Source organism: Lolium perenne, chromosome 6 (assembly GCF_019359855.2).
Source record: "Lolium perenne isolate Kyuss_39 chromosome 6, Kyuss_2.0, whole genome shotgun sequence".
Lineage (NCBI taxonomy): Eukaryota > Viridiplantae > Streptophyta > Magnoliopsida > Poales > Poaceae > Lolium > Lolium perenne.
The window spans coordinates 154,113,524-154,136,854 of record NC_067249.2 but is presented as its reverse complement, the minus strand read 5'-3'; the positions used below and the strand labels follow the sequence as shown (position 1 = coordinate 154,136,854).

General features: G+C 42.4%; 1 protein-coding gene across 1 annotated transcript; it reads left to right on the top strand.

The window, feature by feature from the left end:
* Positions 1–6,514: 6,514 nt before the first annotated feature.
* LOC127307165 (integrin-linked protein kinase 1) lies at positions 6,515–11,551 on the top strand. Its single transcript, XM_051337872.2, has 12 exons — positions 6,515–7,138; positions 7,445–7,519; positions 7,608–7,712; positions 8,034–8,116; positions 8,639–8,759; positions 9,025–9,104; positions 9,391–9,453; positions 9,560–9,675; positions 10,241–10,326; positions 10,492–10,616; positions 10,860–10,994; positions 11,259–11,551. Exons 1-12 carry the CDS (start codon positions 6,692–6,694, stop codon positions 11,278–11,280), a joined length of 1,458 nt encoding a protein of 485 aa, XP_051193832.1. The 5' UTR covers positions 6,515–6,691; the 3' UTR covers positions 11,281–11,551.
* Positions 11,552–23,331: the final 11,780 nt, after the last annotated feature.

Genomic DNA, 23,331 nt, shown 5'->3' with positions numbered 1-23,331 from the left:
CATCTACTCTTCTGAGTGCCTTCTCAGATGCTGATTGAGCTGGCTCTCTTGAAGACAGACGTTCCACTGGTAGGTTTGCTATATTTGTTGGTTCTAATCTTGTTTCTTGGAGTGCTCGAAAACAGGAAACTGTCTCAAGGTCTAGTACTGAAGCAGAATACAAAGCCTTAGCTAATGCTACAACATAATTAATATGGGTTGAAGCTCTTCTGTGTGAACTTGGAGTTCAGTTAAAGAAGAAACCGAGTCTATGGTGTGATAATCTGGGAGCTACATATCTTTCTGCAAATCCGGTGTTTCATGCTCGCACAAAGCACATTGAGATAGATTTCAGTTTGTACGTGAAAGAGTTGCCCGTAAACAGTTGGATATTCGGTTTATCTCCAGCAAAGATCAAGTTGCTGATGGTTTCACAAAGGCACTTCCAGTCAAGAATCTACAAGAGTTTCGTCGTAATCTAAATCTCCTTCGTCGCCCTCCGTAGTTTAGATTAAGGGGGGGTGTTAGATGTAATAAGACCTTGACACGTATGCTGTATGGAGTAGTACTCCAACACGTCTACGTGTCCTACATGTACACGCCATCGTGGGGCTTTTCCACCTATATAACATGCAACACGAGACCCCAACGGGTCATCGTTTCCGCCTAGGTTAATACTCTTTTCTTCTTGTCTCCTGATCGCCGAGGTCGCCAACTCCGCGAGACCGCAAGCCTCCTCCGCCGGCGTTTCGACAGAGATAGGCAAGGGAACCTATCGCCAGTGACACCAGCTCCTCTTCGTCGTCTTCATCCGTGTCATCGGCGTCCGATTCCTGAGCGAGCGCCCTTAATCGCCCCGGCGTCGCCTGAAACGTCTCGCAAGAGTCGTGGGCTTACACGAAAATAACAGTCTGGTAAGATTTGGAGATTTGATGATATACATGCTAAGTTCTACACTTCGTTCTTTTTTCATATAGCTCGGAATATAAAGTATTTAAAATTGATATTTGCATTGTTTGTGCCAAACGCGTTATCTACATCTGCTTTTTTTTTTTTTTGAAACTTGTCAATGTGAATTCTGAATTTCTTAAAATAATAACATGATCACTGAGATTTTTCGAGTCGGCATTCAACGCGTCCTCGTCGTCGCGAGCCTTATCGATGGCGAAGCGAGTATGAAAGGGCTGGCAGTGAGCCGAGCTGAATCCAGTGGCGACGGGCGGGGGCAGCAAGTGGCAGCACTCGCAGTCGCGGTGGGCAGGGACCCCGACGCCGACGAGCGCGTCCGTCCGACATGGCCGCGGGGAGGAATCCGTCAAGACGGCGACGTTCTTCTTCCCATACGTCGTGAAATCCCACGACCACGCTCGACATGGACTGGTCACGCACAGGGAGTTGACGTCGACGGCAAGGAAGCGGTCACCCACCAATCGAGTGTACTATATGCATCTTCTCTACCGACTTTTCGTACACTACGAATATATGTACAGTATATATTTTCCCCACGCAGATTTCTTTGTCTGGCCCCGCTTTGTGGTTCCTCGTGAATGCGACTGAACTCTGAAGTCTGGTAGCAGCATCATCAGGGACGGACAAATCTGAAAATCGAGGCCCCCAAATGGGTCATGAACTGACCAAATTAAGCCCCCACAAACGAAAATGCTCTACTGTGGACACTCGCAGCAATCGCCACTCACGAACATGGCGGCCACTGTTTGTATTGAGGCGCTGATCTCTGCTCGCCAGCTGCAACACGGAGAATCTATGAAAGAGATCAGGACTTGGTAGCAGAGACAGCACAGTCCCAGGAGCATTGCGTGCTGCTCCACCTGGCTTTGAACTTTCCGCGGGGAAAAGCCCAGATTAACTTTTGTTTTCTTTAAGCACTAAGATAACGTGTAGCTTGATCCATGGAGGCAGCGGGGCTTAAAGGTAAAGCGACAAGATTGCAGTACTTTTTTTAACCTAAGTGACTGCATCCATTGCCATAGCCTCTCCGGCCGCGCCCTCATACAACATCCGACGAAAGCGTCCCATATATATGTTGATTGGAGACCGTTGCCGTGTGGTGTCGTGTCTGGGGCACGTCCATTCTCATCCGCGCCTCTTAAACGGGTCTTTAAATTATTCTATCATTCACATGCTCCGTGAGATCATTTTACAGTTAGTCATGAGCGGGCACCTGATAATCAACAGCCGCAAGAGGAGCCTGGCACTCATAATGATCCACATGGAGATTCTTTAGAATCTTGCGCTCACCCTTAATAATCATATTGTGCGTGATCACGCATGCAATCATCACCACCTACATTTGAACTTGAGACCATGTAATAACAGGGTACCAGACACTAGCAAATCGAGCTTGGAGTATACCAAATGCCCGCTCGATATCTTTCCGGAACTCTCTTGGCGCGAAACAAAGTGAGGTTTCATCTGACCTAGAGGCTTGGAGATTGTCTTGACAAAGGCCGCTCGTCTAGGATAGACGTCGACGGCTAAATAGGTACCCTTGGTATATGCATGATAATTAATCTTATAGTTGCATGGTGGAGCATGACCTTCAACTAATTTCACAAACAACGGAGAGCGCTCCATCATGTTAATGTCATTGTACGTGTCATGCTAAAGAAGAATGCCAAATTAACATGTCTTGATTTGCCATAGCTTCAAGTACCACACTACGGTTCTCCATGACCTGTGCATGCAATCCATGCTTTCAACCATCTTATGAAATTCTATTGTTGTGTTTTGTGACATGATCCTAGCAGCTGCTTCATTTGGTCATTTCAAAAAGTCTTTCCCAAAACTTTTTCACAACGGCTCTACATAATATTTACATGCATTTAATGGTTGTGAAATTACTCATGCAAAGGTAGTCGTCTTGTGAGGCTCCATATATCAGCATACACATGGCAGTTGTAAATTTCTGAATCGATGAAAAAACTGCCGTGCCATAGCAGTCGTACTTCAACACGAAGTACTTGTTGTACTCTATCCCGCCATGAAGAATGGACATGAGCAACTCCTTTCTCATCAATTTAGAAATTGATAACTGATATAAGGATGATTGCATATGGAGCCACGTTCGCGACGTATGTTACCCCATCAGCAAAGTATGGTGTAGAACATGTTATGACCCTCCATCCTCGGTTGGGACTTGGATTTCCTTCTCACGAAAATGCTTTACTCTGGACACTCACAACGATCGCCATCCGGAACATGGCGGCCACTGTTTGTATTGAGGCGCTGATCGCTAGCAGCTGCAACACGGAGAATCTCTGAAAGAGATCAGGACTTGGTAGGAGGGGCAGCACAGTCCCAGGAGCATTTCAGCATTTGCGTGCTGCCCCACCTGGCTTTCAACTTTCCGCGGGGGGAAAGCCCAGCTGATCAACTTTTTGTTTTCTAAGCAGTGAGATATTAACGTGTTACTTGATCCATGAAGGCAGCGGAGCTTAAAGGTAAAGCGTCAACCTTTCAATAGTTTCTAACATCTTGTATCCGGATCAATCATTTAATCAAGAAGCAATTTAATGGTTCATGTGTTTTTTATATTTTTCTAAAACTCCATGTGCAATTATATTTTTTTATGTTGCAACTTATGCTAGCGCAAATCACGGTGCAATCCTATTGTTTAGGAGTTAAATGAGAATTAGCTAATTCTTTTTTTGAAGATGCGTTGTGGAAAGACGCATCATTTTCATAGAAAAAAAGGTTGAAAGTTCAGCATGCAACATGTTACCACACAGACGCCATGAGTGCAAAAAACCCACGCCGCCACAAGGCTAGCACACACTCTCTAGCCAACCATTCGCGAATAATCCACATGTTCGTTCATGCAGCGGCATCCGTTAGGAACCCCAAGAGGAAGGTGTGATGCGTACAGCAGCGAGTTTTCCTCAGTAAGAAACCAAGGTTATCGAACCAGTAGGAGTCAAGAAGCACGTTGAAGGTTGATGGTGGCGGAGTGTAGTGCGGCGCAACACCAGGGATTCCGGCGCCAATGTGAAACCTGCACAACACAACCAAAATATTTTGCCCCAACTTAACAGTGAGGTTGTCAATCTCACCGGCTTGCTGTAACAGAGGATTAAATGTATAGTGTGGATGATGATATTTGCAAAGAACAGTAAGAACAAGTATTGCAGTAGATTGTATTCGATGTAAAGAATGGACCGGGGTCCACAGTTCACTAGTGGTGTCTCTCCAATAAGAAATAGCATGTTGGGTGAACAAATTACAGTTGGGCAATTGACAAATAAAGATGGTATGACAATGCACATACATGTTATGATGAGTAGTGTGAAATTCAATTTGGCATTACGACAAAGTACATAGACCGCTATCCAGCATGCATCTATGCCTAAAAAGTCCACCTTCGGGTTAGCGTCCGCACCCCTTCCAGTATTAAATTGCAAACAACGGACAATTGCATTAAGTATGGTGCGTAATGTAATCAACACAAATATCCTTAGACATAGCATTGATGTTTTATCCCTAGTGGCAACAGCACATCCACAACCTTAGAACTTTCTGTCACTGTCCCAGATTTAATGGAGGCATGAACCCACTATCGAGCATAAATACTCCCTCTTGGAGTTACAAGTAACGACTTGGCCAGAGCCTCTACTAGCAACGGAGAGCATGCAAGATCATAAACAACACATAGATAATAGATTGATAATCAACATAACATAGTATTCATATTCATCGGATCGCAACAAACGCAACATGTAGCATTACAAATAGATGATCTTGATCATGTTAGGCAGCTCACAAGATCGAACAATGATAGCACATGAGGAGAAGACAACCATCTAGCTACTGCCATGGACCCATAGTCCAGGGGTGAACTACTCACACATCACTCCGGAGGCGATCATGGCGATGAAGAGTCCTCCGGGAGATGATTCCCCTCTCCGGCAGGGTGCCGGAGGCGATCTCCTGAATCCCCCGAGATGGGATTGGCGGCGGCGGCGTCTCTGGAAGGTTTTCCGTATCGTGGCTCTCGGTACTGGGGTATTCGCGACGAAGGCTTTAAGTAGGCGGAAGGGTAGGTTTAGGGGCGACGCGAGGGCCCCACACGCCAGGGCCGCGCGGCCAAGACCTGGGTCGCGCCGCCCTGTTGTGTCGGCGCCTCGTAGCCCCACTTCGTTTCCCTTTCGGTCTTCTGGAAGCTTCGTGGAAAAATAAGACCCTGGGCGTTGATTTCGTCCAATTTCGAGAATATTTCCTTTGTAGGATTTCTGAAACCAAAAACGGCAGAAAATAGCAACTGGCTCTTCGGCATCTTGTTAATAGGTTAGTGCCGGAAAATGCATAAATATGATATAAAGTATGTATAAAACATGTGAGTATCATCCGTAAAGTAGCATGGAACATAAGAAATTATAGATACGTTTGAGACGTATCACATAGCCGCCTCAAAGTAGCCCTATGGTATGCAAGAGCTCTGCATCATCGGATATCTGCGTCACTACCATTGCCGCCAAGGGTGTGTCATTCTCAAAAACTACATTACTATGGTATCTGCACATACACCAGCAGGTGAGCTTCATGCCTATCTATAGGTCTTGTCTGATCGTGGATCTCCTGCAGCCATCTGGCGAGTCGGTGTTAGCTTAAGACATCCAATGCAGCTTGCTTCACCAGCGCACACGATTTTCCTAGACCTCACGGGACATGAGTACCCCATAAGGGCGCCTTTGATTTATAAGAAAGAAAAAAAATAGGAATTGTGATGTCATGCCCATCTGAATCCAATGGAAAGATGGAGTGTGCAGCAAATGGATTTTTCAATGAGGTATGACCTACTGCTTTTTTCTTATAAGACTTGTACTACAAGATTTCTATAGGATGTGTTCCTATGAATCGAACAATTTGTATAGAAAAATTTCCCATATGATCCAAATCTTACACAATTTTCTTTATAAATCCTATATAAATTAAAGGAGCCCTAAAAAGGTTGTCAAGTTTTCCATCCTATGGATCGCAAAATGAGCAAGGCGCCGGATGCAGCAGTCGACGCCAACTAAGCATGTCAGTATAGCTCAAAATACACTGTGTATAGGGATTTACGGTATAGCTCGAAATACAACATATTTTCACCCGAAATTTACACCGTACCTTTGGATTGTTTATATGTATGTGTACATGTATTTTCATATTTCTTGGAATAGTAAAAATATGTTTTCAAAAGACACTTTTGAAAATTCAACAGACAGCAAGTCGTCCCATACATTGGCCCACCGGGTATTCCAGCTGGACGAATGCGAAATAACTCCTTACTGGAGGATGAGGAAAATAATAAACTAGCAAGTCGTCGGCAAGTGTTCCCACGACGCGACAAAAACACTCCTAACCCCTTCCGCTCTGCCCTGACCCTCACCGACACGCTGACCCCACTCTCGCCCGGCCCCAGCAGCCAGTGACGGAGCTGTAACTGTAATTTAAACCATGCGATGCTCCTCACCGGCGGTTATTCCCCCGGCTCCGTTCTGCTCTGCTCCCCACACTGATAAGACGCTTTGATACCAACAACCGCCGCTCCGGTTCCACTAGTCCCAGTCGTACCACCGCGAGTCTCCGCCCAATTTTTATTCTGGGGGAGCACCGTCGCCGGCCCAATCATCGCCCATCTCCGCTCCCCAGGAGCACCCACCACCTCGCGAGATCCCACTCGCCGGCCCCGATCGACGCTCCCCACGTCGCGATGGCCGCGGCGGCGAAGCTGACGCGGACCTTCTCGCGCCAGTTCTCGTCGGGGGCGGCGCGGGTGTGGCGCCAGCTCTCGCTCGAGCCGCAGCGCACGCCGCGCCGCGCCGGCGCTGCTGCGGCGGCGGGGGCCGTGGCGGGCCCGACGAGGTTCGGACTCGCGAGGCAGTCCTCGCTCGACCCGACGCCGGCGGCGGAGTCGGCGTCGCCGCTGGCCATGCCGGACAACCTGGACGCCACCATGCGGCTGCTCTACGCGGCGTGCCAGGGGGACGCGGCCGGGGTGGAGGAGCTGCTGCGGGAGGAGGGCGTCGACGTCGACAGCATCGACTTCGACGGACGCACCGCGCTGCACATCGCCGCCTGCGAGGGACGCGGGGAGGTGGTGCGACTGCTGCTGGGGTGGAAGGCCAACATCAACGCACGGGACCGATGGGGGAGCACGGTACGGACGCACGCACACACGCACGCCAAACTTTTCCTCTCCACCCGCTATGCTGTGCTGGGCCTCAGTTTCGCTACAACCCCGTACTTGCGTGCTTTCGGCCGAGCACCTCTGTTCATCTCGTTTCCGCAATTACTGTCGCACCACTACTACTATGACTACAGCCTACAGGGTCGGCCACATTGGCCCAATCTAACCCGATCGAATTGTTCTGATCCATGAAAATAGGCATTGATACGTGCAACTACTTATCATCTAGCCGAATTCGATTTCACCCTCTGTTTATTTGTCTCTACACATTTTCAGCCTGCAGCGGATGCCAAACATTACGGCCATTTTGAAGTCTACACCCTTCTCAGATCAAGAGGGGCAAAGCTTCCAGTACTGTATCTGCATTTCTCTACGGTACCTCTTGCTTTTGATACGCGCCGGAGATAGTTCTCATGTGTGTTTTCTTCTCCTCTGTCAGAAAACCAAAAAGACTCCAATGGTTGTGTCCAATCCTAAAGAAGTCCCAGAGTATGAACTCAACCCGCTCGAACTTGAATTCAGAAGAGGAGAGGAGGTCACAAAGGCATGTTCCTGTAAACTCAATCCGTTTCTTTGTCTGCATTCTCTGTTAGGAGCATTTACCCATTTCCACAACAGACTTTATAATTCTGATGAAATAAATAAATAAAAATCCTATATTATGGCTGGACACATTCGTGTCCAGATTTTGCATCATAATTTAGGATCTACTTCTGCAAGGAAGTTAAAGCTAAAGTATACCTTTTATACTCCATGACAAACTTTTTATGTCTTGTCTATTATAGGTTCCTGTAAATTTGCATTTCATCATTTTAATCGCTTGCGCATATTTACTGCCACCTTACCTGTCATATAATTTTCGCAGGGTTACTATGTGGCAAAATGGTACGGCTCCAAAGTGTTTGTGAAGATACTTGACAAAGACAGCTTCTCCGACGGAGATAGCCTGTATGAGCTGCCTCCTTCAACTTTTATACCAAGTTACGCTTTTCATTTCAGAATTATGTTTTGACATCGGCAACCAATGAACTTGATATTTCTTTTCTTCCGGTACATATCCTGCACATTTATCATGCACACTGAAACTGAAGTTTTGTAACGTGTCTAGTGACACATTATCATGGTGAATTGGGCCCGTTATTTCTTTAATGCAAATTGAGTCTGTTATAATCATACAGTGCTCGATAGTAGTATAGTTTGTTGAGATAGTTTGTCAGGGAATCCTAAACTCAGTGCCCTGGTGTCATCTTTCTTCATTAAACCTGACTAATAATTTCACATTTCATAAACAAGCTTTAGGGTTATATTATTATATTTTACCACAGTGATGCTTTGTGTTGATATCACAAATTTGTATTATCATATGATTAGTTTCACAAAATATTTTAATTAACTTTTTTATTCGGATGTTAGGCTTTGCTTACCATATTTATTTCGATGCTTCTAAATTCTGCTGTCATATCAATTCAGAGATGCATTCAAACACGAGCTTACTTTACTGGAGAAAGCACGTCATCCCAATTTGGTCCAATTTGTGGGAGCTGTTACACAAAATGTACCACTGATGATTGTTTCAGAATACCACCACAAAGTGAGTAGCTTCGCTTGATTCAACATGACAAATACATGTATCCACTTTTAACCATTTGCGGAAAATTATCCTCCAAATAGCAGGGTCTCTTCACATAAACTTTGTGGAGTACTTTGCACTATCTGAACAATACTATTTTGTTACTGGAACAATAGGAATTCCACACAAAAATAAACATAGGAACAATACGAGAAATTCCTATTGGATTTATTTGAGCCGTATTACTCTTCTATTGTCATTGACTAGATCTGTCTTCCCTTATTAGGGTGATTTAGCCACTTATCTTGAGACGAAAGGTCGACTGCACTCATATAAAGCTATCAGATTTGCCCTGGACATTGCAAGGTATATCAGGATTCATGACATATATCTCTTGTTTCCCTTTTTCTTGTTAAAGCTGGATCTATCATTCAAACTGTTGACTGGAAGAAACTCTTCTTGGTGCATCATTTCATACTCATCTGAAAACAATATTATTTCTTTCTTTTCCACCGGAATAGCAGCGATTATTTTGGGTCATCTAGATGAAATGGTTTTGAATTTTCATTTATGTATTGTTCTATAGAAAAATGAAATCACAATGATGATTTATCAGATCATGATGATTACTCAGCATCCTGTTCTTATCTAGGGGACTAAATTATCTTCACGAGTGCAAGCCAGAGCCCATCATCCATGCTGATTTGTCACCAAAGTAAGCTGATACAAATATATTTTATCGCTAAACCAGTTCAATCCATTAAATTCAAGTGGGTTACTATATGTAGACTGTACGTTATGATACTTTTGTAAGGTTTCAGAAATATTGTGCGGGATGATGAAGGAAAACTTAAGGTGGCAGGCTTTGGCTCACTTAGTCTGATAAAAGTCTCAGAAGACAGGTTACAAATGGCTCAGCCAGTATCAAAATTTGACAGTATGTTACATTTACTTATTTAACGACAGCATGCTGCATCCTACATTATTGTTCTAACGAAGTGGTTTATATGCCAGCCATTATTTAAACTTACTAGGTATTCATGAACATGTTCTATTGCCACAGTTATGACTTATGATTACTACTACTCCCTCTGATCTTACTTGTCACTGGTTAATCAAACTGCTGCCTAAAATCTGTCTGGGTTCATTGACTCTGCGACATGTAATTTTGATCCCAAAAAAAGTTGCTCAAGTTTGTCTAGATACGGTTGTATCTAAACATGGTTTTAGCGTGTAGATACATCCGTATCTAGAAAAAGTTGAGCAGCTTATTTGGAACAGAGGGAGTATGTTAATTTGACTGTTTCTTTTTCTGCTATTGTTTTAGATGAATTTTAATACTTTACTCGAGCTAGTTTTGGCTACAATGACTATTTTTGATGAAATTATGGCCTAAACCAATTTAACTAGAGTTGTATTATTTTAAGCATTTGATTTGGTGTAGATACTATTCACAATTTTATGCTATTTTAACTGTTGATTGTTAACATTTATTTGCCTAGGTGTGTACATTGCTCCTGAGATATACAGAAACGAAACATTTGATAGAAGTGTGGATACATTTGCATTCGGTCTCATTCTTTACGAGGTATGTAAAAATAGCCAACCTTCACAATTTAGACCACTTAATATTTTGTTGTGTTCAAGAAAGATTTTTTTTTACAGCTGTTGCCAGTATTTTATTAAAATGGGGCACATTCTTAGCTAAGTGCCCGCATGTGAACATTATCTCATTTTCTTATTGGTTGTTCAGATGATTGAAGGATCTCCTGCATTTCACCCAAAGCCTCAAGAGGAAGCAGTCAAGATGATTTCATCTGAGGGATTGAGACCATTATTCAAGAATAAACCAAAATCATATCCAGAGGATGTGAAACAGTAAGTGAAGCTTATGCTTTATTTCATATCCCTCTGCGCTCATATGTTCCCCGCTAGCTTTTTTGTTCTTTTCTATCTGTTTGCTACATACTGCGTTGACGATATCTCAAGGAGCCCTGCTTTCACGTATCCAAGTTTCCCTGCATTATCAAGCCACAACCATCGCTGGTTCTTTGCTTATAGGCAGGTTGCCCTTGCTAAATTGGCTGTCTGCTGCTCACGTTGGTTCCTTGCATGTCGCAGGCTAATACAAGAGTGCTGGGATCCAACACCTTCTGTCAGGCCAACGTTCTCAGACATAATTGTACGCCTGAACAAGATATCTGCAAGTTGTTCTAATAAGCAAACCCGCTGGAGAGACAACTTCAAGCTACCATGGTACAGCTCTCGCTGATCTAACTATACTATATATGAACTCTTCGCTGAAATATTTCAGACTTCACTACAATCTAGAATAGACTTTAATCGGTGCCATAAGATAATTAATTTGGTGCTCTGCTACTTTATTGGTAATGCACCATGGCTTCAACCTAAATTTACTTCAGCTTGGTTCAGTAACTTCATGAATAACTTGTTTTGTGATTGATCTACCAACAAATTTCATCGTGCTGTTGGTCACACTCCCGTGTTTCATCTCCTCAGGAAACAAGCTGCCCATAGATAGCCTGGACTTCGATGAGGCCCTCGCCAAGATTTTCCCCCTTCTGCGCATATGTTAGTAAACACGGTGAAGATTATATCAATACACGGGACAGAAGCTGTTCCATTTACAAGGTTTTTGTACGTCCAGTTATAATTTCTTGTTTGTTTCTATACCCCTATTCAACTGTCCACGAGTATGTTTTATCTGAAAGAGGACAATGTATTATTTTCCGGATGTTGCAAATATGCTCATACCTTATGCCTCTGACCGATATAATACTTTTTTTGTTTTCTCCGAACGCTGAAATGCAGCGAGTACGCAGCGTTTTGGCTCTGGCTGTATATGCTCCATTTATTGAAAATGTATTTTAAACGCATTTTGAAATGTCGAAAAAAATCCGTGTTGACATCGTCACAACATATATGTGCACCATGGTGTTTCACAAAAAAACCGATTTTGCCTGTGTAAAAAGATAAAATCAGTTGTTTGCCGGAGGAGACTTTTTTTGTCTTTTTTTTAACATAGAGCATAAAAATTGACGATTTTTTGTGAAACTTTATGTGCGCACATTGAATTTGGATTTGTATGTGTGAAATATTTTTCAGAATGTTTTTCACATTTTAAAATGTGTTTTTTTCTGTAAAGGAAGCAGGGGCGGATTTACCGTATGGGCACCCTGGGCTCGACGCCAGCGCTTGTAGGCGACCTACCTAGATGGAACAAAATTCTGCTGAAAAATACGTGTTTCACATTAACTGGATCAGCATAGGCCTCTTCGCCCTTGGCAGCTCAACTTGGCCAATTTCATTCCATAGTCTATATTTAGGCTATTTCAAGTTCTCAAAATAACAAAAACTTAGGCCATTTCTCACGTTCATGAAGGTAGACCTCTTCTCTCACGTAGCGACAGTAGTTGAGAGTCCTGTAACATCCCAAGTTTCAACAACAATCAACAAGAGAGAAAATTTCCCAAACTCAAAATTTGCAACTAACAAAAACTTTTTCTATGCATATAGTGCCACATATAGTTTCATGCATTTGAGTGAATTTCTTTTGTGCAATTGCCATGATGAGTGTTGGTATGATTATCAATTGCTATTGAACCCTAAACAAAGATCATCAAACCCTAGTTTGAGGAGAAATGAAGAAAATGGGAAAAACCCATATTTCACTTACATACACATTATGCCAAAATGCAACTCTTCACCCTAGGCCATCATTGCTTGCCCCCTTGCTTGTAAAATACTTAGATATGATAAACTAACACAATTGCATCCTTGGATCAAGAATCAAACACAAGGAAATCAAAATTTCTTCATACATATGATAATGGTCATATGGCCCAAAAGTATTTTCTTCACTACTTTACCCCTCTGGTTCTCTCAACTCTTAAACTAAACTTGGTCAACCAAAGCCATGTCATCCAAGACCATGTCAAGGTGAGTAACTTTGATGTTGACCACCATGGCTAGAGTTGACTAGGTTGACCAGTAGCAAGGTGACAAGTAGTGATGCTGAATTAAAGAGAAGATCATGTCACTTTTGCCATTTTTGCAAAACAACTCCAAATTGAGCAAAACCACCACCAATCCAACACATTAATTATATAAATGAGATCCACCAAAAAGAAAACCAAAATTCAAAAAAAAAGTTCTTGCGGCCATTTCATCAAACACTTGGCAGGCTATGTTTCACTTTAGTATTACATGCTATTATCCAGTGGTTTCTTGCCTAAACCAACTCTACCTTGTGATCATCAGCCCTCTCTATGATCCCTGCCTCTAGCCCAGTACTTGCCATGGCTGGTTAAAGTGGAAAAGTTAGAGGAAATGCTCCATGCCATGCACACCCGGCCACCTTTGGCATCTCCATCTCTGGCCCTCCTCTCACCGTTTCCTCTTGTCCTGGAGCATCTACAACACTCAAGGACGACGATGGTACACGCCCCAGCAACACCAACGCACGACATTGGCCAGAACGCGCTCGCCCAAAACATGCCAGGACGTGCCAGCACGCGCGGTGACCGCGCTCTGGCATCGCCAGGACGCCACGCGCTCGAGCACCTCCGTCCTTCCCTGGCCAAGCTACGCCTGCGTCGAGCATCGCCTCCCCGCCCTCTACACGCCAGACACCATCCCTAGCCTGCCCCTGCTCCGTCGCCGTCGTCCCCTTCACTTTACTGCCGCACGCCGCGCCACAGACATTGGATGCGCCCGAGCCGTCTTGTCATGCTTTGGCCTCGCCAGCTACGGGTTGAGCATCGCCAGGACACCAGCAAGCCGTAGCCGTCCTCGCCTTGCCCTTTCGCTCGCCACAGGAGCCGCGCCATGGCCGTTCCTTCTCAGCACCCCGCGGCCACCTCCCTCCCTCTATAAATAGAGGCGATCGGCTCCTCCTTTCTTCACACAATCCACTCCCCTCTCCTCTCTGAGCATCCTCCTCCCCTCAATTTCACCACCCACCGCTGGAGTTGCCCGAATCGCAAGCTCAAGTCCGCCGGAGCTCGCGGAAGCTCTGCTTCGCCTGGAGCCTCCCCGAGCGCCGCCGCTGCACCAAGCTGTTCCTCGTCGACAACCACTTCCCCGAGCACCCTGCCAGACATCTGCAATGGCCTGGTAGGCTCTCCGACCCCCTAGGCTCGCCGCCAGTGAGCTTGCCTCTCGTCGGAGACGACGATGCTCACACGCCGTCGATCTCCTTTCTAATCCTACGGCCTAAATTGCTCATACCGTTTCGCTGTGTTAAATCACACTGACTGGTGGCCCCCACCTCGTCAGTGCGGCCCAAGCGCACCAGATGCTTGCTGGGCTGCGCAGTGGATTTAAATACCGTTTCGGCCCGTTATGGTTTCCCGCCTAAGCCCACGATTCAAAAATAGATTTAATCTTAATTCAAATGTGCTGCAGATGGTTTAGTAAAATTTGAATAGTTTGAAATCTGCCAAACCAAATTTAGCAAACTTTATACCGTTGGAAAGCCCATGAAATTATCTAACTAATGCCACTGGTCCCACCTCCAAATTCAAAGTAGAATTAATCTGATAAAAATAACAAGACAGGGATTTTTGTACATTCAAACTTTATTTAAAATTCAACCATAATAGATTTTGAATTGATTCCAACTCTAATAAATCACAAATGATGTCCTCTAATGGATTATGCTATAACATAGACAAGTTGCTTGTATGATCATGGACTAGATCAAATTAAATGGCTATGTAGTCAATTCTAGAGCAATTAAACTTGAAATTCAAATTCAACAAATAGTATGAGAGCTACTCTCTCATTTAAATCTTGATCCTAAGTAATACAACCAGAGGGAATGACTTAGGCTAATGAACCTCTGATAATTATTACTTAGAGATTTTAATTCATTTAAATGTTAAGTATTAAATCTATGTGAAGTGTAGCACTTCAATTAAATTATACTCACATATAATAGATATGAAATGTTGACTTTGGGTCAACCTATATTTCATACCAGATTATTATATGAAGAGATTAAATCTTAATATGAGGTAATGAGAAGAAATTAATTTCTCTAAGGATCTACATACCAAATTTAAGAAATAGGAATAATGAGAGGAAATTATTCTTCTCTTAAATAAAGACTAATCAAATAATCCACCATGCCATGTTTGATTGATGATAGGATTAGTGTGTGAACTCTTTTGAGTGTTTCTAGTTTAGTATGTGAGCTTGGTTTAGTATTTATACCTCGTATTCGTATATAGACGCTAGTAACGAGGAATACCAAGAGGAGGAGGCCTACTCTCAGGAAGAAGAAGAGAACTTCGATAACTACTCAGCTCAAGGCAAGCTAACCCTTGCTAAACACAAGTGCTTAGCTCTACAAGAGCAAAGGCACCATCCCACTTTATTTTTATGCATTACCTATCCCATGTTCTTACTTACATTTACTTTTGCTTATTTATTTCAAAGTACTTTTTGATTTATGAATCACTTGGTCTAGAGTAGAACAATACTTGAAGTAGATTTGCACAACTCAAAGCTAGATAGCACCCCTCATATAGTTGCTAGTGCTAATCAATTAAAATTGACTACTCTAGATGGGAACATGGTGAAGTGAAATGACTTTGAAAGAAAGTAAAGTGGAGGTGGATTTTGAACAAGAGAAGATGGTGATTTTTGATAAAATTGATGATAGGGTTTGAATGCGATACCCTTCCAATAATACAAGTACCCCCACAATACCTGATTATGGGTAGGGCTTAACTAGAAACTTGTGTATTTTAGTATGGGTTCCCTCTACACAAGCATCATAGGGGTTACGCCGAGGCTGCCTCCGTTAAGTGTGGAATGATGTTAATATGAGGTGAATGTACGGCCCAAGCCCTGTGCAGTTCCCGGGTTGACTGCGATTCTCACCGGGAGGCCAAGCTCATGGGGAGAGGTGCTCATACTAGCATATATAAGTGAAAGGTTATGGTTGATGATCCGCGTACTGTGTTACGATGATTCGGGGTTATCCTCGACGGATGTAATCAAAAGTTGTGGCACAAGAGTACAACCTCTGCAGAGTGTTAAACCTATTCGAATAGCCATGTCCACGGTTACGGACGATTGGAAAGGCCATACTATCTCCGTTATCATAACTTTGCTCTTAAAAAGGAATGATGAATTGAAAGGTGATATTGTGGTGAACCATAATGAGTTGTGGGAATGACACTAATGTTACCACTTGAGTTAGTCTAGCACATGATAAGGCTTTACTAAATGTTTATCAAACTAAAACTTGGCTTTATGCAAATAAACCTAGAGCTTAGCACCCCTTACTACACTTAATAAGTAATTACTCTAGTGTTCGTTTGCGAGTACTTTAAAGTACTCATGGCTTTGCCCTGGCTATTCAAATGCCAGACTATGAAGGAGAGCACCAGTATCAGGATGACGGACAACAGGACGTCTACGATAACTAGGATCGTCTTCTAACGTCAAGCGTTGCCTGTGGAATAGATAGTCCACTACTACTTCGCTTCCGCTACTATTTGTGATGTTGAACAATATATTCGTGTAATATTGGATCATGTGATCTATGGTTGTAAGACAATATGTGTTGTAATAAATGATGACTCTATGCTACTTACTATTATGTCTCGCGAAAACATTATTCCTGGGATTGCGATGTACGGCATAATAGGCATCTGGACTTAAAAATCCGAGTGTTGACAAGTTGGTATCAGAGCCATTGTTTGACCTTAGGAGACCCTAGTTAGAATGGACGCTCAAAAATTTAGTTTCAAAATTCCATGAATTGACTAGTTATGAAAACTTTATTCCCCCTCTTACCTTGAAGAGTCTTTGGCAAACTTTAAATTCATGCTCGTTCTTATAAGTGAATTAAAAATTGGAACACTTGCACCTCTCTAACTTAATCATCTACTCCCTCTACAGATGGATCACGTCGTGGATGCGCAGCTCTTTCTCCAGACTGAGTTCTATCAGTTGGAGAATGGTGGAGAGATCATCTTCGAGAGGGACCTCTTCTCCCTCTCAGAGTTCCTCGGGCGCCCACCACCGGAAGTCTTTGGTGGAATGATCAATGACCAGCCCGGTGGTCAACTCCAGTGGGTGATCATGGTGGACCTTCGTGGAAGGTTCACGCTCCCAATGAGCGCAAGGATCCAGTTCTCCTTCCGGGAGAACAACTGGGCGGATGGTCTCGCACGGGGACTTCAGGAAGGGCTCGCACGTCTGTGCGGGCAAAACTTCATGGACTTCGAGGATAGCCGCTTTGTGCACTATGCAAGGCACAACTCCCTCGGGGTGCTAATGAACCTGCCGTCGCACCCGCAACTTCGCCACCATGTGGATCATCTCGACTTCATGTTGAATGAGACCCGCATCGACCTCGAAAACTCCCGCGAATACGCCAACCACACTCACATTCAGTTGGCGCAGCAGGCGGAGACCATCAAGGTCATCGCCGGGGAACGCAGGGCACTCCGCCGCGCCAACCAGAAGAAGGACTACGCCATCAACCGCCTCAAGGCCAGGATCGCCACTCTGAAGGCGACCATCGCCACCCAAGCTGAACAGATCCTGGAGCTGGAGGGCGAAGGTGAAGGGGAGAACATCCAGGGGGACGGCTACTCCTACGTCAGCAACGACGACGACTACGAGGAGGAGGTAGACGACGACCTGGAGTTCCACCCTTACGAGGATGGCCACGAGCACCTTGCTGCCGGGGTAGACAACGTCTACCCTATCAACATCGATGGCGAGTAGTCCCGTCCGAGAACTTGCGTCCCGTGTTATTGTAAGATAACGTTGCATAGAAAACAAAAATTTTCCTACCGCGAACACGCAATCCAAGCCAAGATGCAATCTAGAAGATGGTAGCAACGAGGGGGGTATCGAGTCTCACCCTTGAATAGATTCCAAAGCCTACAAGATGAGGCTCTTGTTGCTGCGGTAGACGTTCACTTGCCGCTTGCAAAAGCGCGTAGAAGATCTTGATCACGATCGCTTCTGGCGCCACGAACGGGCAGCACCTCCGTACTCGGTCACACGTTCGGTTGTTGATGAAGACGACGTCCACCTCCCCGTTCCAGCGGGCAGCGGAAGTAGTAGCTCCTCTTGAATCCGACAGCACGACGGCGTGGTGTCGGTGGTGGTGGAGAAATCCGGCGGAGCTTCGCTTAAGCATGCGGGATGTGGTGGAGGAGAGAGACCGCTAGGGATTGGGGAGAGAGAGGGGTTGGGCGCCGGCCCTCTAAGGGGTGCGGCCAAGGCTGAGGCTTGAAGTGGCCAGCCCCCTCTCCTATGCCCCTCATTATATAGGTGGAAACCCCAAGAGTTCTAGTCCAAGTCTTCGAATGAGACCCCAACACTAAAACCTCCCATATGTGGGAAACCTACTCAAGGAGGGAGTCCTACCCAAGGTGGGACTTCCACCTTTCCTTGAGGTGGGTTGGCCGGCCACCCTAGAGGAGTCCACCTTGGACTCCTCCCCTTTAGGGTTGGCTGGCCATGCAAGGTGGAGTCTCTCCGGGACTCTACTTTCCATGGTGATTTCTTCCGGACTTTTCTAGAACCTTCTAGAACCTGCCATAAATGCACCGGATCATTTCCAAACTTGGAATATGACTTCCTATATATGAATCTTATTCTCCGGACCATTCCGGAACTCCTCGTGATGTCCGGGATCTCATCCGGGACTCCGAATAAATATTCGAACTCCATTCCATATTCAAGATCTACCATTTCAACATCCCCGGTTCGTGAACTATGCGGACATGGTTGAGTACTCACTCCGACCAATAACCAATAGCGGGATCTGGAGATCCATAATGGCTCCCACATATTCAACGATGACTTTAGTGATCGAATGAACCATTCACATACGATACCAATTCCCTTTGTCACGCGATATTTTACTTGTCCGAGGTTTGATCTTCGGTATCACTCTATACCTTGTTCAACCTCGTCTCCTGACAAGTACTCTTTACTCGTACCGTGGTATGTGGTCTCTTATGAACTTATTCATATGCTTGCAAGACATTAGACGACATCCCACCGAGAGGGGCCAGAGTATATCTATCCGTCATCGGGATGGACAAATCCCACTGTTGATCCATATGCCTCAACTCATACTTTCCGGATACTTAATCCCACCTTTATAACCACCCATTTACGCAGTGGCGTTTGGTGTAATCAAAGTACCTTTCCGGTATAAGTGATTTACATGATCTCATGGTCATAAGGACTAGGTAACTATGTATCGAAAGCTTATAGCAAATAACTTAATGACGAGATCTTATGCTACGCTTAATTGGGTGTGTCCATTACATCATTCATATAATGATATAACCTTGTTATTAATAACATCCAATGTTCATGATTATGAAACTAATCATCCATTAATCAACAAGCTAGTTTAAGAGGCATACTAGGGACTTCTTTGTTGTCTACATATCACACATGTACTAATGTTTCGGTTAATACAATTATAGCATGATATATAAACATTTATCATAAACACAAAGATATAAATAATAACCACTTTATTATTGCCTCTAGGGCATATCTCCTTCAGTCTCCCACTTGCACTAGAGTCAATAATCTAGTTTACATTTGTAAAGATATAACACCTTGGCCTTCTGGTGCTTTATCATGTATTGCTCACGGGAGTGGTTTTAGTCAACGGATCTGACACGCTCAGAAACGTATGTATTTTGTAATTCATTTGCGTCTCAACGCATCACTCATTTCCAAATGAGTTGGTATTAAATATGTTTGGTCTTCTGGTGGAACCTTAATTCCGCGGTCTGAAATATGTCACTAATATTGTCACACACAATATAGCTTCAAAGTTCTGACTCTGTCGGAACTACACCAAGTTCTCAAAGAACCTCTTGACTTAACATCCTTTGTCATTGTCAAAACAATGACATACTCTGCCTTCTTTTGTAGAATCCGTCACAATATTTAGAACTCTTCTAAATCTAGCATAGACAACTTCTAGCTCATTGTGCTACCTTTTAAACAACACTTAGTCTAATTTGAGATTGAAATTATATTTTATATGTGACAAAACCAATATCGGTGTAACACCTTACAGCGATTTGTTTGTCATTTCCTCATACAAAACTATATATATATATCCTTAGTTCTTCTAAAGTACTCAAGGATATTCTTACTGTCGTCCAATGATCATCATATGAATCATTCTGGTATATGCTCATAACACTTTATAGCACATGACATCTGATTGTGTACATATTATTCGTGATCTATAATCACTCATGTGTTTTTACTCATTGAGTGTCAGATACATTCAAGTCTTGTTAAAACTTAACATGACAAGAAGATTTTCTTAATATTTATATATTGAACTACTTCAATATCTATTCTATGTACTTTGACTTAAACTTATTATGTGTTTCAATCTATCTTCATAGATCTTGACACTAAATATGTTTCAGTCCATATCCTTTCATTGAAATTAATTTCTCAATGAAACCTTTTAATCAAGTATATAATTACATCATTTATAACCAACTATATGTCACCTACATAAAGTATTATAAATATGTCTCAGCGCTCCCACTTAATTTCTTGCAAATGCAAGCCTCTTCATCGTCTCTTGATGAAATCAAAAACTCTTTGACTATTTCATCTGGTGAAGATTCCAACTCCGCGATACTCACTTCATCCAATTGAAGTTTGTATACCTATCTAGTATTCTACAGACAGGCAAAACTCTTGGTTGTATCTTGTATACACCTTTAATACATACTTCTGATAAGTAATGTATTTTGCCATCCTACTAACATATCTCATAAAAGAAATATGTAGTGATTACTAGAATAATCCACATAGACTATAAGCATTGCTACAGAAGATCTAATCTTGTCGTAGTCAACTCTTTGAACTTTGTCGTAAACAACTTTTCGACAAGTCAAGCTTCTTCAAAGATATTTCACCCAAGTCCATCAATTTTATAGATCCATTTACTTTCAAAAAGTATTCATCTATCTTGGATTTCATGGCGTATAGCCATTTTAACGGAGTCAGGGCCCATCATAACTTCTTTGTTTGTAGTTGGTTTATCATTGTTCACAATCAATCCTTTGTTCACAAATCATTTATTTGATCATAAAGTAAAACATACCTACAAGGTTCAATATGTACTTTGATCTCCATGGCTAAAACACTTTGTAGTCATGGGAGCCATGATCGTTGTGGCTGCTTTTGAAACCAATTCCGATGCTGCGCTACTCTGATCATTATGCTCAGGTTCATAAACCTTATCAAATTATATTGTCCTCCCACTCAAATACTTCACTAGAAACAATTTCTCGGAAATAAGAAACATTGACAAACACTTTTGTCTTTGTCTCGTGGGAAGAATTCCCAATTAAATCTCTGGGATAACCAACAAAGACATTCATCCGATTTTGGTTGTAAACTCTTAGACCAAAATTTAAAGAAAGACTATTAGGGTTTATACCCATACCATAACTTGTATGGTGTCATTTCAACGGATCATGATGATGCTCTATTCAGTGTAAAAGCAGTAGTCACTAAAGCATAATCCACAAAAATATAATGGCGTCATAATATTTTATCTCATCATTAATCCAACAAGGTTTGGATACATATCTCGGATACTATATCATCATTATGATACTCCAAGAAATGTGAGTTGTAGAACAATTTCATAACTCTCTTAGATGTTCGCTAAAACTCATAATTCAAATATTTCTACCATGATCCAATCATAGATATTTGACTTTTCTATTACAATGATTTCCACTTCATGCTGAAATTTATTTGAATCCATTCAAATGTTTCAAACTTCTTTATTGAATATATCCACATATATATACTCAATTCATTGTTGAAAGTTTTCATGAAGTAGAAGAATCTCCCGCACACAACTATGCCCAGTGAACCACATACATCATCATGTATTTTTCCACTAAGTTAGTTGCCCGTTCAACTTTTGGCCTATGAACGGTATTTTAATCATTCTCTTTAGAAAAGATTTGCAAGCGTCAAATGATTCAAAAATCAAGTGACTCCAAAAATCCATTTGCATGGAGTTCCTTCATGCGTTCCTTTCTAACATGACCTAAATGGCGGTTCCACAAATAAGTGGAATTCAAATCATTTGCCTTATGGCATTTTAGCGTCAGTTTTATGTATGTGTGTTTCACCATTAAGATTTATAATAACTTATCCATCGTACATGGAGTAATGTCATAATTTGAACAACTCATTGTTTTCATTTGACCAGAGCAAAATAACAATTATTAAGTTCTTTATTATAAATTCTAAGGGCTAGATAGAATGCCAACGACGAACACAATAACACTTTATTTTGTTCCAGACGTGCATTCCTATCATATTCCTTGTCAGTCACTTATGCCATTGTATTCTTGTATTGCGTTGTTTTGTATGACACTTCATACCAACCAATATGGTACTAATACCCAAGAATTTCATTGTGTGACTTAACTAGGAATACAACCATAACATGTATATCATTTATATACACCTGAGCTAGACTTTCTAGTCTTTTCTTTTCTTTTTACCAAAATATCTTTTGCAGTTTCTCTTTTAGCTTTCCTCATTATTCAGAAAAACACTTCAACATCATTAACTTCTAGGTTTGTTGGTCAAATACCAATAACCTTGAGGTTCTTACTTTGAAGTTGATCATCATATGACAAGTGTTCCAGATTTCACTATTAGTAACTTTGTAATATGATGAACAATTTCACTCATAATTTTATCCATCATATCATGACGACTTTCCGAGACCATGTCTGTACATGCTAAGCTCGTAAAGTTTTAACCTTGGTATTTGCATGTGCAAATCTAGCTTGCACCCGTTGTATGCACACGTAGAATCTATCACACCCGATCATCACTTGATGCTTCGAAACGATGAGTCTTAGCAACGGTGCATATTAAGGATGGTCACTTCATGGATATGCGAATATTTTTAGTGCCCCAATAGTTGGAGGATTGTGACGCCTGGCGTCTTCAACCTTCATACATTCCCATAAAATTTATGAGTTTATGTAGTCTCACCAAATTATATTCTATCATCTTGCAATAAGGTCTTAGATATCACTTATATCTCATACCTTGATTATTTCTGAAAACTAAATTTTCAGCTCCTTACTTTTCAAACAAATTTGAACTTCAAGTTTCACGGAGACAAGATAACTTTAGGTACTAATTGAAACCTTAGTTCTTTGAATCAATAATGTGAGGTTTACTAAAAGTTTGCAATAGGACTTAATCAATTCTTGATTCTTTAACAATACGGTACCAATCCGTAAAGTTTCTTGTCAGATTTTAACAGTATTTCTATCTCAATAACAAGACTAGCGCATAGTAGAAAACGGATGCCAATACTACAAAATTAATTCAAAATACTACTCAGACTATGTTTATGATAATTAGTTCATGTTTTAATCTAATTACTAATGAACTCCCACTTAATACAACATCCCTCATAGTTGTTAAGTGGTACACGATCCAAATTCACTACACCAAAAACCGATCATCACGTGAGATGATGTAGCTTCAATGG